General features: G+C 43.9%; 1 protein-coding gene and 1 long non-coding RNA gene across 2 annotated transcripts in view; both read right to left on the reverse strand.

The window, feature by feature from the left end:
* Positions 1-3,081: 3,081 nt before the first annotated feature.
* LOC115194640 (uncharacterized) lies at positions 3,082-4,904 on the reverse strand. Its single transcript, XR_003878423.1, has 2 exons — positions 4,485-4,904; positions 3,082-4,440 (listed from the first exon to the last, which is right to left on the reverse strand). It is a non-coding gene; the product is annotated as an uncharacterized LOC115194640 (long non-coding RNA).
* A 524-nt stretch (positions 4,905-5,428) lies between these two features.
* LOC115194641 (collagen alpha-6(IV) chain) overlaps positions 5,429-26,495 on the reverse strand; it is a gene marked incomplete in the record, with an annotated part of 90,988 nt that continues 69,921 nt past the window's right edge. Inside the window, 20 exon segments of the mRNA XM_029754497.1 lie at positions 5,429-7,414; positions 7,733-8,019; positions 8,206-8,397; positions 9,454-9,570; positions 9,891-10,037; positions 10,309-10,407; positions 10,653-10,814; positions 11,187-11,303; positions 12,381-12,572; positions 12,788-12,895; positions 13,112-13,294; positions 15,485-15,548; positions 17,908-18,089; positions 18,235-18,357; positions 19,010-19,153; positions 19,495-19,665; positions 21,259-21,417; positions 22,171-22,389; positions 22,870-22,977; positions 23,085-23,156. Coding sequence (XP_029610357.1) covers positions 7,157-7,414; positions 7,733-8,019; positions 8,206-8,397; positions 9,454-9,570; positions 9,891-10,037; positions 10,309-10,407; positions 10,653-10,814; positions 11,187-11,303; positions 12,381-12,572; positions 12,788-12,895; positions 13,112-13,294; positions 15,485-15,548; positions 17,908-18,089; positions 18,235-18,357; positions 19,010-19,153; positions 19,495-19,665; positions 21,259-21,417; positions 22,171-22,389; positions 22,870-22,977; positions 23,085-23,156 — 3,104 coding nt within the window.

Consider the following 26,495-nt stretch of genomic DNA (forward strand, 5'->3'; position numbering starts at 1 on the left):
CCATCCAGTGGAAGTCTTCAAAATGTCCCTCAACCTATAAGGGGTTTAAATCTATTGATGGTGTTGGTCATTGGTTGATGATCAAATATGACCAGGGACAGACTGGGACCATTTTCTCCTCGAGGCTCCCTTTATAAGCCAAATAATTATAATTTTGCACAAAACCACACCAATTTCAACAGGCCCAATGGAATTAAACAGGCCCAATGGGATTAAAATGAACAAGCCCATCTGGCATTTGCCCGAACTGCCCTTTGGCCAGTCTGCCTCCAAATATGACTGCTGTGGCTTTCAGTGAAAGGATGAAGACAACAAAATGTGTGTTATCCCCTAAGTGTTATACTTTAATGTTGTCTTTTTTAAGCACACAGCAACTTCTGGGTTAAGTAACTACTGGGTTTGGTATGTTGCACACTTCAAATGTGGTAAATAAAATACATCAAACGACAGGTAATTACTTAAAACAGTGTCGTTTACAGCTCAGACACGAGATGTATGTGGCAGGGTCTACAAACAATCACGGACTACAAAGGGAAAACCAGCCACGTCGCGGACACTGACATCTTGCTTCCGGACATGCTAAACACCTTCGCCCGCTTTGAGGATAACACAGTGCCACCGACGTGGCCTGCTACCAATCACTGTGGGCTCTACTTCTCTGTGGCCGACGTGTGTAAGGCTGCCGGCCCAGACGGCATCCCTAGCCGCGTCCTCAGAGCATGCGCAGACCAGCTGGCTGGTGTGTTTACGGCTGGCTGGTGTGTTTATATTCAATCTCTCCCTATCCTAGTCTGCTGTCCCCACATGCTTCAAGATGTCCACCATTATTCCTGTACCCAAGAAAGCAAAGGTAACTGAACTAAATGACTATCGCCCAGTTGCACTGACTTCGGTCATCATGAAGTGCTTTGATAGTCTAGTTAAGGAATATATCACCTCTACCCTACCTGATACCCTAGACCCACTTCAATTTGCTTACCGCCCCAATAGGTCCACAGACGATGCAATCGCCATCGCACTGCACAATTCCCTATACCATCCGGAGAAGAGGAATACCTATGTAAGAATCCTGTTCATTGACTATAGCTCAGCATTCAACACCATAGTACATAAAATCAAACTTTATTTGTCACATGCACCGAATACAACATGTGTAGACTTTACCGTGAAATGTTTACTTACAAGCCCTTAACCAACAGTGAAGTTCAAGAAAGAGTTAAGAAAATACTTACCAAATAAAGTACAAAAATAATAAAAAGTAACACAATAAAATAACAATAATGAGGTTATATACAAGGGGTACAGATTAGTCGAGGTAATTTGTACATGTAAGTAGGGGTGAAGTGACTATGCATAGATAATAAACAGAGTAGCAGCAGTGTACAAAACAACTGGGCAGGGGGGTCAATGTAAATAGTCTGGCGAGCTCATCATTAAGCTCGGGGCCCTGGGTCTGAACCCTGCCCTGTGCAACTGGGCCCCGGACTTCTTGACAGGCCGCCCCCAGGTGGTGAAGGTAGGAAACAACACCTCCACTTTCTTGATCCTCAACACCGGGCCCCACAAGGGTGCGTGCTCAGCCCCCTCCTGTACTCCTTGTTCACCCATGACTGCGTGGCCACGCATGCCTCCAACTCAATCATCAAGTTTGCAGGCGACACAACAGTAGTAGGCCTGATTACAAACAATGACGAGACAGCCTGCAGGGAGGAGGTGAGGGCCCTGGTGGAGTGGTGCCAGGAAAATAACCTCTCATTCAACGTTAACTAAACAAAGGAGCTGATCATGGACTTCAGGAAACCGCAGAGGGAGCACGCCCCTATACACATCGACGGGACGGCAGTAGAGAAGGTGGACAGTTTCAAGTTCCTCGGCGTACACATCACTGACGATCTGAAATGGTCCACCCATACAGACAGTGTGGTGAAGAAGGCGCAACAGTGCCTCTTCAACTTCAGGAGGCTGAAGAAATTTGGCTTGGCCCCTAAAACCCTCACAAACTTTTACAGATGCACAATTGAGAGCATCCTGTTGGGCTGTCTCATCGCCTGGTACGGCAACTGCACCACCCGCAACCGAGGGCTCTCCAGAGGTCTGCCCAACGCATCACCGGGGGCACACTGCCTGCCCTCCAGGACACCTACAGTACAGCACATGATGTCACAGGAAGGCAAAAAAGATAATCAAGGACATCAACCCCCTGAGCCAAAGCCTGTTCACCCCGCTATCATCCAGAAGGTGAGGTCAGTACAGGTGCATCAAAGCTGGGACCGAGAGACTGAAAAACAGCTTCTGTCTTAAGGCCATCAGACTGTTAAATATCCATCCTTAGCCGGCTTCCACCCGGTTACACGACCCTGCACCTTAGAAGCTGCAGCCCTATATACATAGACATGGAATCTTTAATAATTTTTACATCCTGCTTTACTCATCTCATATGTATATACTGTATTAAATTATATTTTAATCAATGCCACTCCAACATTGCTCAATCTAATATTTATATATTTCTTAATTCCATTCTTTTACTTTAGTGTTTTTTTTTTTACCCCCTTTTTCTCTCCAATTTCATGGTATCCAATTGTTAGTAGTTACTGTCTTGTCTCATCGCTACAACTCCCACACGGACTCGAAACACAACCCAACCAGATGCACTGCTTCTTAACACAGCTCGCATCCAACCCAGAAGCCAGCCGCACCAATGTGTCAGAGGAAACATCGTACACCTTGCGACCTGGTCAGCGCACACTGCACCCAGCCCACCACAGGAGTCGCTAGTGCACAATGAGACAAGGATATCCCTGCCGACCAAACCCTCCCTAACCTGGACAACGCTAGGCCAACTGTGCGCTGCCCCATGAGCCTCCCGGTCGCGGACGGCTGAGACAGAGCCTGGGCTCAAACCCAGAGTCTCTGGTGGCACAGCTAGCACTGCAATGCAGTGCCTTAGACCACTGAGCCACCCGGGAGGCCGTAGATTTGTGTATTGTTGTGAATTGTTAAGATACTAATGCATTGTTGGAGCTACAGTAGATACACAAGCATTTCACTACACCCACAATAACATCTGCTAAATATGTGTATGTGACCAATAACATTTTATTTGTAGTCTATAATTTAGTTACATTGTTCTCACATAATCTTAATCACTCTTTTTAATCTGATTAAATTGTAATACTTTATTTCAGTGTGAAAACAAGAACACACATTTCAGACTCATTCAATTCTGTTGTTTATCCTCTTTGAGGAAAATGTAGCACAACTGCATAATCATTGTAGGCACTTACGTATGTTTCTGTTATACATGTAAAATGTGGATTTGTATGGAAAAAAAATAATCTTCAGGTTTTCTCAAAATTCCTTTTAAGATGGTGGAATTTATTTAACATCAGAGGACAGTGTCAAAAGAGCGACAATAAAAATGTGTGTTTTATCCTTTTGTGTCATTCAAAAATAATCATAGAAGTACTGTATGTATTTCCATATAAAAACATATCCTAAAAAAAACGTCCGTTCCTATCATCGAATGCACAGACCAGCTTCCACAAAATGTATTTGTAAATAACCTTTGAAACAGGGGATACATACTGTGAAGTAAAAATAATTATAATCTAGATTACAGACAAAACAATAACAAATGAGGACAAAGAATGTACTCAGGGCTACCAACGAGAGATGGGCATATGTGATAGACATAGTGGTCATAGTGGTTACAATTTAAATCACCCAGTACCTTTAACATAAATTCAGCGACAACGGCCGCGTTCCAGGCCACCTACATTGCAGGTGTTGCATTGCATCAACCACCAACCAATGGTTGTGAGCCACCTCATCGACTGCGCAGTTAGGCATCAATCAGATTGCTAGATCATAGAATGTGATCAGCTGATATGTTAATCACCTATTCAGGTTTTGTGAGATCTGGTAGGCGTCTGTAATGTAGTCAGCTCTGAAACCTAATGTAGTCAGCTCTGAAACCTAATGTAGTTAGCTCTGGAACCTAATGTAGTCAGCTCTGAAACCTAATGTAGTCAGCTCTGGAACCTAATGTAGTCAGCTCTGGAACCTAATGTAGTCAGCTCTGGAACCTAATGTAGTTAGCTCTGGAACCTAATGTAGTCTGCTCTGGAACCTAATGTAGTCGGCTCTGGAACCTAATGTAGTCAGCTCTGGAACCTAATGTAGTCAGCTCTGGAACCTAATGTAGTTGGCTCTGAAACCTAATGTAGTCGGCTCTGAAACCTAATGTAGTCGGCTCTGAAACCTAATGTAGTCGGCTCTGAAACCTAATGTAGTCAGCTCTGAAACCTAATGTAGTTAGCTCTGGAACCTAATGTAGTCAGCTCTGGAACCTAATGTAGTCAGCTCTGGAACCTAATGTAGTCGGCTCTGGAACCTAATGTAGTCGGCTCTGGAACCTAATGTAGTCAGCTCTGGAACCTAATGTAGTCGGCTCTGAAACCTATTGTAGTCAGCTCTGGAACGTGGCCATTGACAAGACAGGCTGAGGACAGCAGATAGGGACTACCAGAACAACGTTGATAAAATGTATAGTAAGCTTCTGTACAATAACAAACATTCTAACATGCTGACTACACCACTCGTGTCGTGTGCACGAGCGTTGCAAAATAAATGTACACATACATGTTATTCAATTATTGCCTCTCCCATCTCCTTATTGGTTTATAGAAGCAGATACCCACGTGCCATCTCCTCATTTGTTATACCCACATGGGTGATTGAAAGATTAACTGAGTTTGGTCGGTCGTCGTGGTAACGCTAAAGTAAAGTCCAAAGAAGAAAAAGCCTGGATTTAAACATTTTTTTAAATGTTATTTAACTAGGCAAGTCAGTTAAGAACAAATTCTTATTTACAATGACGGCCTAGAAACAGTGGGTTAACTGCCTTGTTCAGGGGCAGAACGACAGATTTTTACCTTGTCAGGTCGGGGATTCGACCTAGCAACCTTTTGGTTACTGGCCCAACGCTCTAACCACCCCAGGAAGGAGGAGAGATGACAAGAAACTATTTGATTGATTGTTTTATGTGTGGATTAATTGGTGGAGTAGAGGACCTTGTGCATTTCAGGTAAAATAACAACTCAACGTTTATATCCCAGGACAAATTAGCTAGCAACAGCAAGCTAGCTAGCTAAATTGCCATAAATGTTTAACGCTTTTCGACCTGTCCCCAAATTAATACAATTGGTTCAGAGTTTGTTTTGATATTTTAAACTGCATGTCATGATCGCGTTTGGTGTAGGGGAACAAAATCAATTGCGCACGATGGCGCACGCGCGCGACAGGTTTGGTTACGGTGTAACGAAGAGTGTGTGTGTTGTTAGTTTGTGATTCCTTCCAAGCGATTATTGCATACTTGTATGTTTTGGCTTGAGCATGGTTGGTTTTTATTTTTATTTTTTTTACATTTTGGTCACAAAATATGGAGAGTAGATAGGCTAGCGAGGTGAGAAGAGTGAGTGAAACCCTGCAGAATATGACGGTTTTAAATCAGTACAATTTGGTGCATCGTACTATCAGCTTGGTCACCCATTCCAGTCAGCGAGAGAGTTGTAGTGAAGTAGCAGTACTCTATATCTGTTTCCCCGAACATTTGTTTTTGTCTTGGGCAAATGTAAGTGCCATTAAGCAACTTTAATTTGACATTTTAACTAATTTAGCAGACGCTCTCATCCAGAGTGACTTACAGGAGCAGTTAGGGTTAAGTGCCTTGCTCAAGGGCACATCAGCAGATTTGTCACCTAATCAGCTAGGGATTCGAACCAGCAACGTTTCGGTTACTGGCCCAACGCTCTTGTGGTATCCTCTCCGCTCTGTGGCAGTTACAGTACATTTGCATTACAAGTCCCACCCATTAACACAACTATCAGGATCTCACTGTGGGCGGAAACAGAAAGTGTGGAGTGAGATTAAATAACCATAATAATCATAATAATCATAATAATCATAATAATCATAATAATCATGTGCGTTTGTTGTTGATCATTTGTGTGCCAGCAGTGAATCGAGGAGCTGATAGGTTTGTTTCTGTGGTGTTGGTGAGAACCTAAATCTTCACCATCCGTCGCTGTAGCTAAACTGAAAAGGCACACATTTGATTGACAAGTCAAATGTTACAGACTGACTGTTACAGACTGACTGACATTTATATCTTACCCATTATTGGAATTCACATCAGTGCAATACATTGACATACATGGTCTCTTATGACCTATTGTTTTTGTTCAAGTGATTCGTCATTGGATGATGTTGCCTCACTATCTATGCCAATCATTCTAGTATTTTAAAAGTGCCTTTTTCCAAACTGTTGTCAAGTTGAGTCCCGGAGTAGGGTAACATAAAAAAAAGGACATATTGGTAATAATAGAGTCTTACTGTATCTCAGACATCAAAGATATCATCGGTGTGTGTGTGAGTATAAAAGTGGTTGGCTAGCAGTAAATAGGTATGTACAGTATAGCAGGTCTCTCAGGTTTATGACTGTAGTTGTTGTTGTTATGGTAGAGAAGGTATCTGTCCCAAATGGAACCCTATATTGTACACTACTTGTGACCAGAGGCCTATGGAGCCCAAGCCATAAGTAGTGTACTATATAGGGAATAGGGGACCATTTGGGACACAGCCAGGAAGGGGAACCGGTTCAGTGTGGTCCAAAGGGTTGGTTTGCGGTTGCACTAAGTAGCCGCGAATGTTTTCAGACCACGTAACCATAGTAATGAGAAAAAACCCAAATAAAGACACATATACAACAATGCAGTAGCTATAGCAACACTGTCAGTGATATCCTAGTGCAGAGCAATCAAAACCAAGACCCCACCTCTCTCTCTCTCTCTCTCGTTCTATATCCATCCCCCTCTTTCTAACATCGATATTCGCGCATCATAAACCCACAGAAGTGCCCTCGTCGGCCCTTCAGGACACCTTTACACCCCAAGTGAGATCCTGGGATGAAGCAGGGGAGGGTGCTTAAATTCAGTCAGTCATTTGGTCCCAAAATGTTTTTAAGGGGGAATGTTTTTTTTTTTACCTCTCTCTTTTTCTTTCTGTAAGTAATCATCACCCCCTCCTTTGTTGTTTCAGTCTCTCTGTTTTCCATTTCTTCTCTCTATCTCTCCATCTTCGACTCTTCTCCCGGCTACAAGATCTTACTGCAGACCTGACAGCGACTGACTCTGCTCAGTTGGTTGCCTCCCTTCAGTGTGTCCATCGGAGGGGGGTTGAACTCCCGACTAGGCTCCACCGTGGTCAGCCAGAAGCTGTACTTGTTGGCAAAGAAGTGGCAGGTGCCCTTAGCCCCGTTACACTCGATGAAGGGAGTTGCACGGAAGTCTTCCAGACAGGACCCGGGTGAAACAAGGGACTGGCCTCCGCCCTCAGCCCCGGCAGCTGTGTGCTGTATGGGGGGGAAAGAGAGAGGGAGAGGCCCAGTCAAGTCCTGGCTGTTAGTTTCACTATGGTGGTTTAGACTGGGGTTATTGTGTATTGAAATAACTTTACATTTTAGTTACAAATATTGTCCGGGATTCAATCCGAGGCACACTGTACCATGCTTGATATTTAAAGGTCATTTACGATTGAGCCGAGATCTTCAGCGTTTACCATGAATGTGATCTCTGAGAATGTGGGAATATTGCCTTTGAAAGGCGCACTGTCAACAGTGTTCTACAATGCACCGTGGATTGAATCTGGCTTTAATCCCTATTTCACTCACCATGAGGAAGGAGTACCCGATCCAGAGGGACCTCCAGCCAGCAGGGCAGGTGGGGATGGTGAGGTCCTGGGAGTGGACGGCCACAGCCTGGGACATGGCCTCGCACACGGAGCACCTGCTGATGTACTGGCTGATGGCCTCCTCTCCCACCGGCATCATGGGGATGGGCGCAGTGGTGGACAGCCAATAGGACTTGTCGTTGCGGCTGGCGTAGTAACAGATCTCGTTGGGCGTGCAGTAGAGGAAGGGGACAGTGCTGAAACGGGGGAGGCAGGAGCCCGCCATACCTGGGGGAGAGGGGATAGAGAGGAAAGAGGGGAGAGAGAGGAGAGAGGGGGGAGATTGAGAGGGAGGGATATAAAGATTAGCTTTCTGCAAAATGTGTAAGTCTCTCTGCCTGCCTGAATCATGTGTGTGTGTGTGTGTGTGTGTGTGTGTGTGTGTGTGTGTGTGTGTGTGAGAGAGAGACTCACCGAGGTCCTGGTTGTGTGCCTTCTCCTGCCCCTCTACGTACAGCAGACTGTATCCCTCCCAGAGCCGGGACATGCCCTGGGGACACATGGGTACCTGGTTGTTCTGACTGTGTTTCACCAGGGTGAAACCAACACTCCTGCTGCGGGCCACACTGCCGGGGGGACCCTGCAGACCAGGCTTACCAGGCAGACCTGAGGGAGAGAGGAGAAGAAGGAGAGGAGAGAGGAGGGGGGAAGAGGAGAGGAGTTACAAAAGGAGAGGGGGGAAGAGGAGAGAGGGGGGAAGAGAGGAGAGGGAGGAAGAGGAGAGAGGGGAAAAGGTGAGGAGAGGAGAGTGGAAAAGGAGAAGAGGAGAAGAGAAGAGAAGAGAGAGGAGAGGAAGGGGGGGAAGAGGAGAGGAGAGAGGGGGGAAGAGGAGAGGAAGGAGAGTAGAGAGGGGTAAGAGGAAAGGAGAGAGGAGGGGGAAGAAGAGAGAGAAGAGGATAGGAGAGGAGTACTACATGTTAAAATGTTGGGTAACTCTTAAGTACCTCTAGCTATAATGCATTATGTTGCGGTTATAGAGCATTGTAAGAATGTACATGTATCGACATCTCCCTTTCTCTCATGCGCACGCACGCATATAACTTTGTTTGTTTTCAGTGTATTAAACCAAGCATCTATAGCCTTGTTGATTTGATGATGTTTACATTTTTCAGTGTAAATGGTGCTGGAATAACAGAGGCAGTCCTCCTGTTGTCTTTGTGTTGACTTGCTGTAACTCTGTGGTTCTAAATCACTAGTTGTTTAGTAAACTGTTGAAAACATTAACTTGTTCGACTGTGTTGCAGGTTATACAGCTGTTTGTTACATGCAATATTGGGTTTGTGGACTTCACCGGACAAATGCTGCTCTCCGGTTTTGTGAAGAAACAAATGTACGTGTAGTTGAATTTATTCCGCCACTGTTGTCTTTTTGTTGTCTCTGCCTTATTGTACATCACAGTGGCGTATGAACTAACGGGTTATAGAGCAAACAACACAATTATCACAACATAGGATGTTATATGGATTTTTTATTGGCTTGGCTTCCTCAGTGGTTTACCCACACACCTCTACTGACTGCTAGTCCCCACAAGTATAGTTAAACACGTACACACACACACACACACACACACACACACACACACACACACACACACACACACACACACACACACATATGTACACACAGATAGACATACACACCCACACACACGTACACTCATACCTTGTGATCCGGAAGGTCCAGGGAAACCAGGAGAACCAGGGTCTCCCAGAGGTCCATTCAGACCTGACCCTCCGTTCCTCCCCAGCTTCCCCACCGCACCGGGCCTTCCTTTAGGACCTGGAACAAAGGCGGAAGATACACTTAGAACACTGATCTAAGGACAGTATTAGGTTTAACTACCTTATGGTTAAGGTTAAGATTGGATGAGGGTTTAACTGAACCTAGATCAGGGGTAACTAAGGGTAACTTTGGTTAGCCTTGACTCCACACTAACTGAATCCATCACAACTGTTTTGAAGCAAGTAAAATGAGTTCAGTGTGGATTCCAATCTAAACTTTGGTGGGTACAAATCACGTTTTCTTCAATCCAGTCCAGTAGGCCACTTTACTCACGACCTTTGCTTAGTAGGCCAGGCTGTTCCTAGTAGGTTACTCACCCCCTCTGCCTGGAATGCCAGGATTGCCTGGTTCTCCCATGGCCCCTGGAGCGCCGTTGAGCCCAGGGCCTCCCACTTCTCCGTAGGGAGTCTGGAAGTTCGAGGGGGGTAAAGTTATACCTGGGGCCCCCTTACGACCAGAAGAACCTAGAGCGAGCGAGATGTGTGTGGAGGAAGCAAACGCACACATGATCAGAAAGATGGAGATGGAGGGATGAAGAGAGAGAGACAGGAGGAGGTGGAAGAAAGAGAGATGAGAGAGAGACAGGGAGAGAGAGATAGATGAGAGATGAGAGCGATAGAGAAGGAGAAAGAGAGAGAAAATGACTCAAGCTAAATCTTCTATAACATAATTGATCAAATTGACAATGACCAGTGTTATGTGTTCAGGTCAGTGTTACAAGGATACGTCTCTCACCTTTCCTTCCTTTGGGTCCTTTCCCTCCGTAATATCCTGGATCTCCAGGGTAGCCTTTGGTTCCTGACACTCCACTGTACCCAGAGTCGCCTCTCTCTCCTAGGCAACACAACAACAACATCCGACAAGGTATGGTACATCAACCACTGGGCAAAGACCTCAGATCAACATCCGATTCTGGTTGATAATTGATTGAGTGGTCGACCGACGAGCCCCTCCAACAAATTGTACATGTTTCAGATCAACATAATCATCTCTGTACCTTTGAATCCAGACGTCAGATCAACGTCACATTCTGGTTGATATTACATTGAGTGGTCAACAAACAAGAGTCATCCCTGTACCATTGAATCCAGGGCTGCCTTCCCTTCCTGGGCCACCGGGACCTCCAGGATCTCCACGTCTCCCAGGGGTACCGGGGAAGCCAGGTAGCCCAGCGTCACCTCTGTCTCCCTGGGCCGTACTGGGCCCCGGTGGGCCTGGGGGGCCTGGAGGACCACCGTAACCTGGAGGAACCCACCATAAACAGTTAACACACAAGTAAACTAGCTACATTATAGAGGTCTACAGAGTTTTGGATTTAGATGGAGGGAAGAGAAGGATAGATGACAGAGGAGAAATGGAGAGGAGGAAGGAGAAGAGGAAACCCAGGAGGAACAGATAGTGAGATGTTAACCATTTAACACGCAGTAAACTAGCTACAGACAGAGAGTGGTTAGAGCTGGACTTAGATGGAGGGAGGACAAGGAGATGAGAGGGAGAAGTAGAAAGGAGGAGAAGAAGGGAGGAGTAGAAGGAGATGGAAGAAGGAGCAGGAAAGTGAGACAGAGGAATATAATCTATCGTTTTATAAAAGGCTAAATAAAGGGTTAAACTACCTCCTTCTCCATCGAGTCCGGGCAGGCCTGGGTCTCCCAGAGGTCCAGGGATATTGGAGCCGATTGTCTCCCCACGACGACCAGGCAGACCTGGGAAGCCTGTCATACCAGGACCCCCTGACAACCAAACAAGAGTTAAGGTCATCCACACACACACACACACACACGTCTCACTGTCTGCTTTTTTTCTGGTCAAATGTAGTGAGTGCAGTATTACAGGTAAGTCTAGCGGTTAGGGCGGGGGGGGGCAAAGTACAGACTGCGGTCCGTATCGGGCCTGCCGGGCACTTCAATCTGGCCCACGAGACATTTTTTAAATGTGTTAAATATGATTATATTTGAGTTTCGATTTTCGGCCTAAAATGACTCATTCCATGATATATAAACAACCCCCAATAGATGGTGCTGTAGCCTGGCAGCGCGCTCTGTATTTGGGTCTACAGTCAGATTCAGAATGCGCTCAGTCATCACAGCCACTTCATTGCTTGACGACTTTTGACGTGAAAAATGAGTGCTGCGAAAATGAGAAAAGTGGTCTCTGAATGTCGTGTGTTTAAAGAAGAATCCACAGCAAAACACTTTTTTAAAAACTAATATTGGACATAAGGCGGTATGTCTGATATGCCAAGAAAGTGTTGCCGTTTTTAAGGAATATAATCTCAATCGTCATTTTTCAAGTAAGCATGCTAACTACGCTAGTAATCTGTCCTCTCAGGAAAAGGCAAGGAAGGCCTCAAAACTTGCCACAAACTTAAAAGCCAAACTTTAAAAAACGATGCTCTACTCAAGACTTCCGTAACTAAGGCAAGCTACGTAGTGGCACATAAAAGCGCAAAGCATAACAAGCTTTTTGCTGAAGGGGAGTTTAGGAAAAAGCGTATGGTGGAGACTGCTGGTATACTTTGTCCTGAGAGTTAAAGCCAAGGTCATCATGTGACTCATCAAGATGACTCATCTCTGCTCATCTGTGCTTTTTCCTCTGCATTGCTTGCTCTTTGGGGTTTTAGGTGGGGTATCTAGAAAGCACTTTGTGACAACTGCTGATGTAAAAAGGGCTATAAAATAAATTGTATTGATTGATTAATCTTTCTCTATAAAATAAATTGTATTGATTGATCTTTCATTATAAAATGTATTTGATTGATTGATCTTTCTCTATAAAATGAATTTGATTAATTGATGAATCTTTCTCACCTGACTCTCCTCTCGCTCCCTTCTCCGCGTTGTATCCCGGGGGTCCTGGGATGGAGGATCCCCTCTCTCCCTTCAGACCGGCCGCTCCAGGGGTGCCGGGGCGACCCTCCTCACTATAACCCGGGGTTCCTGGTATACCCTTCGGTCCAGCCAGTCCGTTGAGTCCATCAAGACCAGGAGATCCCGGCAGACCTTGAGAAAGAACATGATTATTGCATTATAACATCGACACCAATAAAGGACATTGTACTGAAGTTATGACATTGTCAGAGGCCATGTCAGTTAAATAAGAGAAAGAAAGATTTTCACTCAGGACAATGATGTTGTATTACAAACTGTAATGTGTGTGTTTGAGTGTGCGTGGGCGTATTTCTGTGTTTGTGTGTGTGTGTGGGTGTCCGACAAACCTTTTTCTCCAGATGATCCAGGGGAGCCGGGGCGGCCAGTCGTCCCGTCGAGACCTCTTCCCCCTGGGTATCCGTTCAGACCCTTAGCCCCAGTGAAACCAGGGGTACCTGAGAGGAGGGGGGGGGGGGACCCCAAAAAACATAACCAGGAACATAGAAAATGATGAATGAGGATGGGGGGGTTAATATATATATATATATAATTTTTTTCTTCTCTTATTCCACCTTTTCTAAATTGTTTAAATAGCACTTCCCTGTGACATGATTCATCTGTGTGACATTTATGACATCACGTCCTGTGACATCATCATCACTACTACTCACCCAAGAGTCCGGGTCTTCCAGGAACTCCCGGTGCTCCCTTCTGTCCGCTGAACCCAGGGCCCCCTGGGAAACCGTTGTCGCCGGGGGCGCCATTAGCACCTTGGCCACCTGGGTAACCGGGGGTTCCGGACTCACCTTTAGCTCCGGGACTTCCGGGGTAGCCGGACGAGTCACCTCTCTCCCCTGAGGACCATACAGATACAGGTAATAATTTAACCAATACAAAACCTTTACATTGACAAGATACAGGTAAGAACTTAACCAATACAAAACCTTTACACTGACAAGGTACAGGTAAGAACTTAACCAATACAAAACCTTTACACTGACAAGATACAGGTAAACCAAGCCATAGAAAGTTGGTTGCAATTTCAGTTTAATCCACCAGAAAAGGCAGAATAAATATTGCAACAAATATTATGGTTAAACTCAAATATACTAAATGATTTTAAAAAACTATATTTTTGGAAATAATGTTTAAAAAAAAGGTATAATCTTTGTAAATGATATCATAAATAGGACTGGTAGAGTTACGTCACACATGCAGCTAACACAAATATATGGAAATGTCTGCTCTACTCAAAATTACAACCAACTAATTGCAGCATTACTGCAAAAATGGGAGAGGCAAGTGGAAGGAGGAAAAGTAAGGAACTTGTCTGTCAGCACTGCATTAAAGACCAAAATTGGCTAAAGAAAATTGTGATAAATAAAAAAATATACCAGTTTCATTTAAGTACCAAAAAAATTACGGCTGTGTCATATAGATTGCAAAATAGTTGGGAAGAGATTTTCAATGTACCGACTCCATGGCACATGTTTTATGAACTGATACACAAGAGTTTTTCCATTTCAATTATTATTCAAAACACATGGGGGACACAACAATCTCAGCTCTGCAGATTTTGCTACGAAGAGACAGAATCATTACATAATTTATTTTGGTACTGTCCACATATAGCTTGTTTTTGGTCACAGGTTCAAGAATGTCTGAAGAATTGCAACATTTCCCTGAAGCTAACTCTGCAGATAGCACTACTGGGTGATTTAAAAAGTCATAGTCAATCAATCAATAATATAATAATACTCTTAGCAAAAATGTTTATCTTTAATTTACAATCTGTAGAAACTATGGGAATAGAAAAGTTCAGAACTTTTGTGAAACATCACAGCACAGTTGAAAAATAAATGGCAAATAGAAATCAAAACGGGATGGTGTTCAGACAGATGAGGGGTTGAATGGAGCTGAAGGGTGGGACTAAAAACGAACAAAATAGAACTATTGTAAAAATATACTGTGTCCGTAGAATTTATATAGTATGTATAAACTGAAAGTAGAAGCCTAAGTGTTGTTGTCAATTAGTTTACTCCAATTAGGAGAGGGGTGGTATATTTACAAAAACTTATGGGGGATTGGAAATTATGCAGACAATTACATTGATTGAAGCTACAATCTATCTGCAAAATTAAAGTTGATCTACCCCCCCTCCCCCCAAAAAATAATGAAAAAAGAAAGGTACAGGGAAGAGATTAGCACAGGGAAGAGATTAGCACAGGGAAGAGATTAGCACAGGGAAGAGATTAGCACAGGGAAGAGATTAGCACAGGGAAGAGATTAGCACAGGGAAGAGACCATCACAGGGAAGAGACCATCACAGGGAAGAGACCATCACAGGGAAGAGATTAGCACAGGGAAGAGACCATCACAGGGAAGAGACCATCACAGGGAAGAGACCATCACAGGGAAGAGAGCATCACAGGGAAGAGATTAGCACAGGGAAGAGACCATCACAGGGAAGAGACCAGCACAGGGAGGAGACCATCACAGGGAAGAGACCATCACAGGGAAGAGATTAGCACAGGGAAGAGACCAGCACAGGGAAGAGACCATCACAGGGAAGAGACCAGCACAGGGAAGAGACAATCCCCTGGAAGAGACCATCACAGGGAAGAGACCATCACAGGGAAGAGACCATCACAGGGAAGAGACCATCACAGGGAAGAGATTAGCACAGGGAAGAGACCAGCACAGGGAAGAGATTAGCACAGGGAAGAGACCATCACAGGGAAGAGACCATCACAGGAAAGAGACCATCACAGGGAAGAGACCAGCACAGGGAAGAGACCAGCACAGGGAAGAGACGACAGTTAAGAGAATGGCACAGAGAAGAGACCATGAAATCAAATAAAATTGTATTTATCACATGCGCCGAATACAGCTGGTGTAGACTGTACAGGGAAATGCTTTCTTACGAACCTTTCCCAACCCTTCAGACTTTAAGAGAATGGTACAGAGAAGAGAGCATCACAGATACAGTAAGAAGACATGCGGTGCACAGGTAGGTATACGACAGACAGGTGACGGCCACTCACCTTTAGCACCTGGCTGACCAGGGACTCCGGGGTTACCAGGGAAGCCAGGCCTGCCATCGTCACCCTACGGAAAAAAACAGCAACATCAACGGACACTTCTAAATATGTGACCGTTTCAGGGAGCTAGGCGCATGTCACACGTCACTACTTCCCAAGAGGCATTTTTATTTTTATTAAAATGCATTTTTAAGCAGAAATGGTGCAGCGTTTTTGAAAGATATAACATTAGCCATCAAGAACTACTTCTCTAGCTAATGTTACATGTATGATTTGTGTAGTAATATTGTTAAAATCAGAAAACCATTTGCATCTCTAGTTATAGCACAATGTTAGCTAGCTAACATTGAACCTAGTTGGTTAGATTTAGCTACCTGCAGATTTATACTACAGCTATGACAATGTTTGTATTTGTAGTAGTATGAATTGGGATTATGCCGGTTCATTGTTTAGCTAGCTACATGTCTAAACAGAAGATTCCACCACAAATAGAACAATGGGACAGATATTTCATCGGATGTATAAATGTGAAGCATTCGCATGGCGTTTCCAGTCACTACCAAATATGGTAGTGAGAGGAAGCCCAGTGGCCGGCAGTGGGTGAAGATAGAACGAGATGGATTTTGGCCGACATTCTGCACCTTTTCTCATTGATGAAACCTTTGATCTCAATACAGTTTTCTGTTCCCAAAACTATAATCTGTTACGAACAGAGTGGACTAAGTTTTCTAGATGTTACCCTTTACCAAAGTTGAAAAAATGTGCTTTGTTTAGAAGGGGTGCAAAGGCAAATTTAGTTATTGCACATGCTCACTTTATCATAGAGTAGGCGTTATCTAATGGAACTATGCAAATGTGTGCTAGAACGCGCCAATAGGATCTCGCTAGCTCATGCCTGGCTCTGCCCACCTCCTTACTTGTTCTGCCCACTATGACTCATTCATTCCAATTTGAAACAACAGGCTGTGTGGTCTATCTTGGTTTAGTTATAAAAAATCTTTGACTCCACTTCGCCAGATGATTACATGACCCCTCAAATTAGCCAGCTGTGTCTGGGGAAGATTACGTCGATCTATTGTATTTCATGAACATGTTTACATGTCTAGAAAATAGTGACCCGTCCACTTAGCTAGATGTTATAACATTTCTTTCACATGACCCATCAATTTAGACAAGTGTGTCTGGGTAAGCGTCATCTAATAATTATAAAATATGAAAAAACGTATCCTGACATTTTCGGTTTATGATATTGCAAGTAACCATTTCACTGTACCGTTTACACCTGTATCGTGTGCATGTGACAAAAAATACATTTAGTGTGTGTTTACCAGAGACGATAATGTGAAGAACAACATGACCTGCACTAAACTCAGATTAGGATACTCACTCTGTTTAGCACATGGCCTCACATGTGAATTATTGAAGAAATGGGTGTGGCTAAGGCTTAAGAAGGTGTGAACGATGATGAATGGGTATAGACAAAGAAGAGCACTACAGTAGGTGTAGCAAAACATTCAAGGGCCATTTTCTCAAAAGTGGGATTACACATTTATTAACTTTCAGGTAGAATTACTTTCCCATTGTTCCTCAACTGCAGTCTCTACATTTATCCAATGTAAAAAAAACACCATTTAAATTTTTGCTACATAGGACTGAATCCACGTGGAGGGTCACATATTTCAAACTCAGTATAACATCAACTGCTACTTCTAAATATGTCAAACTCAGTATAACATCAACTGCTACAGTACTTCTAAATATGTCAAACTCAGCATAACATCAACTGTTACTTCTAAATATGTCAAACTCAGTATAACATCAACTGTTACTTCTAAATATGTCAAACTCAGTATAACATCAACTGTTACTTCTAAATATGTCAAACTCAGTATAACATCAACTGCTACAGTACTTCTAAATATGTCAAACTCAGTATAACATCAACTGCTACAGTACTTCTAAATATGTCAAACTCAGTTTAACATCAACTGTTACAGTACTTCTAAAGATGTCAAACTCAGTTTAACATCAACTGCTACAGTACTTCTAAAGATGTCAAACTCAGCATAACATCAACTGTTACTTGTAAATATGTCAAACTCAGCATAACATCAACTGTTACTTGTAAATATGTCAAACTCAGTTTAACATCAACTGTTACAGTACTTCTAAATATGTCAAACTCAGCATAACATCAACTGTTACTTCTAAATATGTCAAACTCAGTTTAACATCAACTGCTACAGTACTTCTAAAGATGTCAAACTCAGCATAACATCAACTGTTACTTCTAAATATATCAAACTCAGCATAACATCAACTGTTACTTCTAAATATGTCAAACTCAGTTTAACATCAACTGCCACTTCTGTTTACTGCCCACAGTGTCACTGTTCAACTCTTTCTATGGTGGTGTATGTGCCTACCCTTGGTCCAGGCATGCCAGGGAAGCCGATGATACCGGGAGATCCTTTAGGGCCTGGGTAGCCTGGACCGGCTGGGCGTCCGGGGAGACCGGGAAGTCCTGGTTCTCCTTTAGCCCTGTCAGCATAACCAGGCAGTCCGGGCAAACCCTGACGACCAGGCTGGCCTGGGAAACCCTTGTCACCTTGGGACAGGGAGGTACAAAATGGCAGATGTAGGAGCTTGTTGGTGAAGAGCATTTAGTACAAAATGGTGACTGTAGGAGCTTGTTGATGACATACATTTGGCACAAAATGGCTAACGATTTAGATTTGTAGCCTACCACCTACCTCTAGGTCCAGGGAAACCGGGTAGTCCGTTGGCACCGTTGTCGCCCCTCTGTCCCTTCTCCAGGTAATCTATTCTGGGGGGCAGAGCGGGTGGGCCAGGGAGACCACGGTAACCTTCGTCACCTGGATCACACACACACGCACGTGCACACACACACACGCACACGCACGCAAAGACAGAGAAGCCACGTCATTCAGATTATATCTGTACCTCATACAGTTAGTGTCTCTACGCCTTAGGGTTTAACTAAGCCCAAATCAATAAAAAAACATGAAACTAAACCAAAACAAATGCACTGTAAGACTTTTCATCATGTCAGACCAGAATGATGAACTGTTAGACTTTTCATTACATCAGACCAGAATGATGAACTGTCAGACTGTTCATTACATCAGACCAGAATGATGAACTGTCAGACTATTCATTACATCAGACCAGAATGATGAACTGTCAGACAATTCATTACATCAGACCAGAATGATGAACTGTCAGACTATTCATTACATCAGACCAGAATGATGAACTGTCAGACTATTCATTACATCAGACCAGAATGATGAACTGTCAGACTATTCATTACATCAGACCAGAATGATGAACTGTCAGACTATTCATTACATCAGACCAGAATGATGGACTGTCAGACTATTCATTACAACAGACCAGAATGATGAACTGTTAAGACTATTCATTACATCAGACCAGAATGATCATCTACACCCTATCCACTCTCTTCCCATCATTCCATCGATTCTGTCATTCCCAATCCTGTACCTTTAGGTCCTGGCGCTCCGAAGACACCGGGCAGGCCGTCTTTTCCTGAGAACCCCGGAGCTCCTTTACCTCCTGGTCCACCGGGTCTTCCAGGGTTACCTGGCATTCCGGGGAAACCCGCCAGTCCAGGGTAACCGCTCTCGCCTGTGAGCGGGAAAACAAAGATGTTTAAAAATGCCTATAGTGGATCTGACGAAGATCTACTTTTGAATCAAAGCGTAGGTAACTGTTTTTGCCAAATAAAGATGGAGGAATAGTGTGTACAGGTCCTGCTTATCTCTAGAAAGTCCCATCTGATCAAAAGTAGTACACTGAATAGACAGTCATTTACCCTGACCAGGAAGTTACTGTAACTAGCTGTAGATGTGTGTTGACGATTTTTCCCCTACCTCACGTATGGCTATAATAGAGAATGTACGGCTATTAAGGCTATAGGAAGTTAGCTATGGATCTTTAATTGATAATAAGTATCCCCCCCCTCTTACCCTTCCTTCCTGGTCCCCCAGGGATGCCGTTTCTTCCCCCGGGGCCCGGTGGTCCCGGAAGGCCCCTGAGTCCTGATGATCCATCCCCTCCTGGTTGTCCTGGTTGCCCCTTCCTCCCAGTTGGGCCTGGGAAGCCCGCGTCACCTCTGGCTCCTTTTAAACCGGGGTAGCCTGGGTGGGGATCGAGAGGACACAGTCAGGCATAACACTTTCCTCTGGGAATCAAAGGAGTACATTCAATGAAATTCAAAAAGGGAGGGAGAAATGCTGATAAATACAAATATAGAAACATTACATTAATATAACATTGTATATAATTTACCCATGCTGTCAGAAACACAACTTACCTTTATTGTACTGTCAGAAACACAACTTACCTTGCTGTCCATGAGCAGTACTATTGTAATATGCACTATCAAAATTACAATTAAAAGGATTTTGACAATTCAGAATGAAACATACAGTATGAGCACATGGGTATAAAGTATTACCTCTGGTTAACATATTTGAATGTAACCAGTAAAATATCTTATCAAGGGATGAAAAATGATCCTGCCAATGTTTATGATAAAATATACTGTACACTCAAGTGCAATTCCAGAGTAAAATTAGATAGCTCAAACACATAACAAATACACTCTAGAAAGCCTTCTATGGTTGCTGTCTTCTAGAGGTTTCTAGAACAGGCTTCTATGGTTGCTGTCTTCTAGAAGTTTCTAGAACATGCTTCTATGGTTGCTGTCTGCTAGAAGTTTCTAGAACATGCTTCTATGGTTGCTGTCTTCTAGAAGTTTCTAGAACAGGCTTCTAGGCTTGAAGTTTGAGGTGAGTGGGTTGGATAGCTAAGATGGGGTCAAGGGTTCACACAAGCTTATCAATGTTACAGCGACACACACACCTGCTTTAGTTAAGTTTAGTTAGGGTTTAAAACTTTTTAAAAAATCCATATCTTTCTTTGGACTCAAATGTTCTGGGTTTAGATCAGTCGCTAGTTCTAGAAGCAGGTTGTTCTAAAATGTGGAATTCCAAAGGAGCATTGAGAGGTGGTGAGATGGGCAGAGAGGGCGAGTGGGGTTGTTCTGAGATGGAGAACTGGTCTGAGATGGAGTGAGGGATGGAGGCATGAAGGGAAGGGAGTAGCTCACCTTCACAGCCTAGGGAGAGACCCAACACCAAAAAGAGAGGGATGGAGGGATGATAGGATGGATGGAGATGATGGTGAAGAGAGAAATAGGGTGAGAAGAGATGCTTTTGGTGATGGAGATCACAAACAGGCAACCAGTGGATTTACAGGCAAACAAACTAAAGGTCAGGAAATAGAGAGAACATATCTAATAAAGGAGAGGATTGGTGGGGAGCATTCACAATCAACACAGGCATGAAGGAGGAGAGAGTCTCTGTGTGTTTTCTCTGTGGGCTAAAAGGAGGAGAGTCTCTGTGTGTTTTCTCTGTGGGCTAAAAGGAGGGAGTCTCTCTGTGTGTGTTTTCTCTGTGGGCTAAAAGGAGGAGAGTCTCTGTGTGTTTTCTCTGTGGGCTAAAAGGAGGAGAGTCTCTGTGTGTTTTCTCTGTGGGCTAAAAGGAGGAGGGAGTCTCTGTGTGTGTTCTCTCTGTGGGCTAAAAGGAAAAACAACAAGTAGGAGATATCTGGGAGCTGGAATAAATGGATTCAATGAATTAATGACAACATTCCCAAACATTCCCTAAATTCTGAACCAAATTCCTAGTGGGTTTCAATTAGTCAGCGTTCTGAGTTCCGACTCTCACCTGGAGATCCGGGTAATCCTTTGCTTCCGGATGGTCCAGCAGGACCGGGAAATCCATTGCCTCTGTCTCCAGGAAGTCCAGGAAGACCTAGAGTTCCGGGGTAGCCATCCGTACCGCGCTCACCCTTAGCTCCGGGAATGCCCGACCGACCATCAAAACCTGGGATAATACGGGACACAGGGTAAGATACAGCAGGGCCCACAGGAACATACAGCACAGATAGACAGAGCCACATAGAAACATCCCCACTAAATAATATGTGAAGCATCTATGTGGGCATTTTAAAGGCTTTATGAAGACTTCACTAAACCTTAGAAGTTGTAGGTAGTTTAAAGCGTTTTCACAGACAGACAGACAGACAGACAGACAGACAGACAGACAGACAGACAGACAGACAGACAGACTAACTGTTACACCCTGATCTGTTTCACCTGTCTTTGTGATTGTCTCCACCCCCCTCCAGGTGTCGCCCATCTTCCCCATTATCCCCTGGGTATTTCTACCTGTGTTCTCTGTCTGTCTGTGGCACTTCGTCTTGTTTGTCAAGTCAACCAGCGTTTTTTGTCTCAGCTCCTGCTTTTCCCCAGTCTCTTTTTCTCGCCCTCCTGGTTTTGACCCTTGCCTGTCTTGACTCTGAGCCCGCGTGCCTGACCACTCTGACTGAGCCTGCCTGCCGTCCTGTACCTTTGCCCCACCTCTGGTTTACTGACCCCTGCCTGCCCTTGACCTGTCTATTGCCTGCCCCTGTTGGATTACTAAACTGTTGTTAATTCGACGTTGTCTGCATCTGGGTCTTACCTTTAAACCTGATACAGACAGACAGATAGATAGATGGCTGGCTACATAGATATTTTATTGGTTCCTGAAGGGATATTCATTAGATGATTAGGTAGTTATCATGCTGAGACCCACCTGATCCTCCGGGAAGTCCTGATGCTCCTGGCTCTCCCTTGTCTCCTGGTCCTCCTGGGAACCCAGGTGTTCCAGGGAGCCCTGTTGAGGACCCCAGCACCTCCCCTAGCCGGCCCTTCTCCCCCGGCCGCCCCGGGAGCCCGTTCTTCCCTGGGGCCCCTGGACGACCCTCGCCTGGGAAACCTGGGCCCCCCGCATCTCCTCTGGGGCCAGGGAAACCTGGGAGGGAGGATGAGGATAGAGCTGGTTCAGTTCCATACATCTTTACTTTCACTATTATTTATGCCATTTAGCAGACACTAAAGGCCATTCGTTGTTGGCAGAAATCAAAAGACTCAGTGGGTCATAAAAAAGTTCAGTCATTTTAATTCAGCAAATATTTATTGTCAATAATTGGCAGCAATTACAGGAGCCAGTCTAACCAGAAGTCATATACTATCAATATCAACAATGGACCATAGATATCAGTGGTCAGTGGATGGTCAGTGGACGGTCAGTGGATGGTCAGTAGAGGGTCAGTAGATGGTTAGTTGATGGTCAGTAGATGGTTAGAAGATGGTCAGTAGATGGTTAGAAGATGGTCAGTAGATGATCAGTAAATTATCAGTAGATGGTTAGTAGATGATCATGTTGGAAAGGAAAAGAGCGGTGAATGGTGATATTGTCAAAGAGGATGGGCAACAATAGCTGTGTTTTTACCTTGTGGCCCAGGCTGGCCCCCGTAACCTGGGTCTCCTCTCTCTCCCTTCCCTCCGTCAAAACCGGGCCGACCGGGACCACCAGGGAAACCTGGCTCGCCCTTGGGACCTACACACACACACACACACACACAGAGACATTGCCAACTTCTGTGTGAAAAATAGTCAAATTACAAAACAGGAAGTGTTGCCATGGTGATGAAGTCTAAATGTTACCTAGTCTTCCAGGTATTCCGGGGAAGCCGGGGTTTCCATCCTCACCAGGTAGACGACATGGTAGCGTTAGCCCTAGTAACAGTCAGTCAGATCCCGGTTAACACACACACACACACACAGGACTGGAGTAAAGCCCTCTATGTCTCAGTAAAACTGGTACAATACCACTGGAAGATTATAGTACAGTCTAGCTTATACATCAATATTGGGTCATCAGTGTAACACATTATTGTTATTCGTTAAGACTTCATGTTTGTTTATGGATATGCATTGATGTGATAATGATTCTGTTAGATTATGATGAGGACATAATGTCAGTGTGTTGATTAAAAGTAGTAAGTCATTGATTAAACCAATGTTAATAGTTATGGCCTGTTAAAAGTGATTCACATTTAGTAAGTAACTGAATGTCTTTTCTTTGGTATTATTTCAATAATGTCATAAGGTCTGATTGGCTACCCCCCATCGTAGTCCCCCCTCCTTATTGGTTAAGCACTTAGCAGAGGCAAAGCTTAACGCATGCACCAGCAACTCTGATTGGAGCAGAAGGAGTAAAGTAGTGCACTGCTAACTGCCACTGGAAGCTCCTAACCATGGGAACATTAAGCTCCTAACCATGGGAACATTAAGCTCCTAACCATGGGAACATTAAGCTCCTAACCATGGGAACATTAAGCTCCTAACCATGGGAACATTAAGCTCCTAACCATGGGAACATTAAGCTCCTAACCATGGGAACATTAAGCTCCTGACCATGGGAACATTAAGCTCCTGACCATGGGAACATTAAGCTCCTGACCATGGGAACATTAAGCTCCTGACCATGGGAACATTAAGCTCCTGACCATGGGAACATTAAGCTCCTGACCATGGGAACATTAAGCTCCTGACCATGGGAACATTAAGCTCCTAACCATGGGAACATTAAGCTCCTGACCATGGGAACCTTAAGCTCCTAACCATGGGAACATTAAGCTCCTAACCATGGGAACATTAAGCTCCTAACCATGGGAACATTAAGCTCCTAACCATGGGAACATTAAGCTCCTAACCATGGGAACATTAAGCTCCTAACCATGGGAACATTAAGCTCCAAACCATTTTCTGACAGAGTAAGAGAGATGTAGCTCGGAACTTAGCTCTGGTCCAGGGCGTTACATGCGGCTTGCTATTGCTAGCCACCCTGGACAAGAGCTACTGGGAATTCAACACTGGTCAACATGTCCGTCATCAAGTGTCAATGATCAACTGAGTCAAGCCCAATGGAATCCCAATCATGTGGGGCAACAAGGAGCTTCCATCTGTGACATTATGAACAAATGGTGGACACGTTGAGTAAATAAAAATTCAGTGTCTCCTTTCTGTGCCATGACAAGGTTTAAATGAGCAGTTGGGATGTTTCATTCAAACAGTGGCCACTGGATTATCTAGTATCTCCTGAGCCACAGGTACAGTACACAGTACCGTGGCCAACTGTCTGTCATCCATTTTGACACCAAAACGTTCCATAACAATGACATTCCATCTGAGAATGGAATCCTATTATCTTGGAACTCCCGGTGGCAAAATGGCTGCCATTGAAACTCTGAATGTCAAACAGAGTTGCCCTAAAAGACTGTATCTAGGGCTAGGGTTTCTCTGTCCAGGGCAGTTCTCTTTATCTTCTCACCTCCCTCTGCGTCATTAACCCCCTCCTGCCCACAGCTGTCACCTGGTCAGACAAACATGCACAGGATCAGAGAGATGGAGGGATGAAAATAGAGAGAAGAGGAGGAGGAAGAAAGAAAGAAAGAAGGAAAGAAAGAAAGAAAGAAGAGAGAAAGATAGTAAGAGAGACAGGGAGAGATACTGGGAGGACAGGACAGTAGAAGACAAGCCAATCAAGGCCATTCAGTAAATTTGCATATAGTCACGCCAATCAATGCATAAGCCAATTAAAATAATTAAATCAAACAATCAGCAAATCAGAGGTTAGAGATTCAGCTCATTCAGTTAAGGCATAAGCAAAATAAAAATCATTCTGAGATGTTGGGCCAAGTTTATTGTTTTCCGGAAGAGGAGAGAAATAGAGGGAGAAAGTGATATTATCAAAATGATGTAGCTACTGTTTATAGTAACTTAATTAAACTACAACAAAAAGGTATTACTTATATATTTGCATTGTACTCTTTTTCTCTCTCTCTTTTCAGAAGAGAATAACATATTGTATTCAAAATAAGTTTTAGCATTAGCTTTATTGTGTCAGAAAACTTAAGCAACAGTCACACTCGTTCATTCATATGAGTGGCAAAAAGCTGTTGGGTTTTGTGACGTTCAGTCTCAGAGAAGAGTCAGCTAGCTAGCAAAATTTGAGTCCAATGGTGTTTCTTTATTGCTTTTATAAATACGGTGTCCATATTAGGCAATCCTAATTCTTCAGCAGGACTCCATATTAGGACATCCTAATGTTTCAGCAGGACTCCATAGTAGGACATCCTAATGTTTCAGCAGGACTCCATAGTAGGACATCCTAATGTCTCAGCAGGACTCCATATTAGGACATCCTAATGTCTCAGCAGGACTCCATATTAGGACATCCTAATGTTTCAGCAGGACTCCATATTAGGACATCCTAATGTCTCAGCAGGACTCCATATTAGTACATCCTAATGTTTCAGCAGGACTCCATAGTAGGACATCCTAATGTCTCAGCAGGACTCCATATTAGGACATCCTAATGTCTCAGCAGGACTCCATATTAGGACATCCTAATGTTTCAGCAGGACTCCATATTAGGACATCCTAATGTCTCAGCAGGACTCCATATTAGGACATCCTAATGTTTCAGCAGGACTCCATATTAGGACATCCTAATGTCTCAGCAGGACTCCTGTCATTGTCATCAGGTATTGTCAGTCTCCTGAACACTTAGTCTAAATTATCATTACCTTAACATCCAGCTTGTATTCCTTTTTTCCAAAACATATCAGTTTCTCTCTCCTCTGAGATCGAAGAATCACAGGACAGTAGAAGCATAATCACAGCAAATGAATTACTGTTGATCTGTGTGAATCGATTAAGCAGCTAGCTAGAGGAAGGATAAGCACATTAATGACGCCCATTAATAAACCCACCAACTGCCTGAAAGGGAATGAATGTTGGGAGGAGAACCTTGTAGATGTAGCAAGCTGCGAGAATGGCTCCATATTGTTCTGTATGTTCCAATTATGCTGCTTTTCTTTGTACCTGTAGTTTATGGTTGGCTGTGGTACAGAAATACGTTGTGTTGTTCACACAATGGGAAGTAAGAGTGATTCTCAAAAGTCGATCTGTTAGACAGTTTGTATGGACTATATAGTTCTCCTGTGGAGAGAATAGGATGTACTGTATGTGCGGAAGACACATTTCAGTTGAATGCATTCAGTTGTACAA

This window comes from Salmo trutta, chromosome 5 (assembly GCF_901001165.1).
Source record: "Salmo trutta chromosome 5, fSalTru1.1, whole genome shotgun sequence".
NCBI classification, from domain to species: Eukaryota; Metazoa; Chordata; class Actinopteri; order Salmoniformes; family Salmonidae; genus Salmo; species Salmo trutta.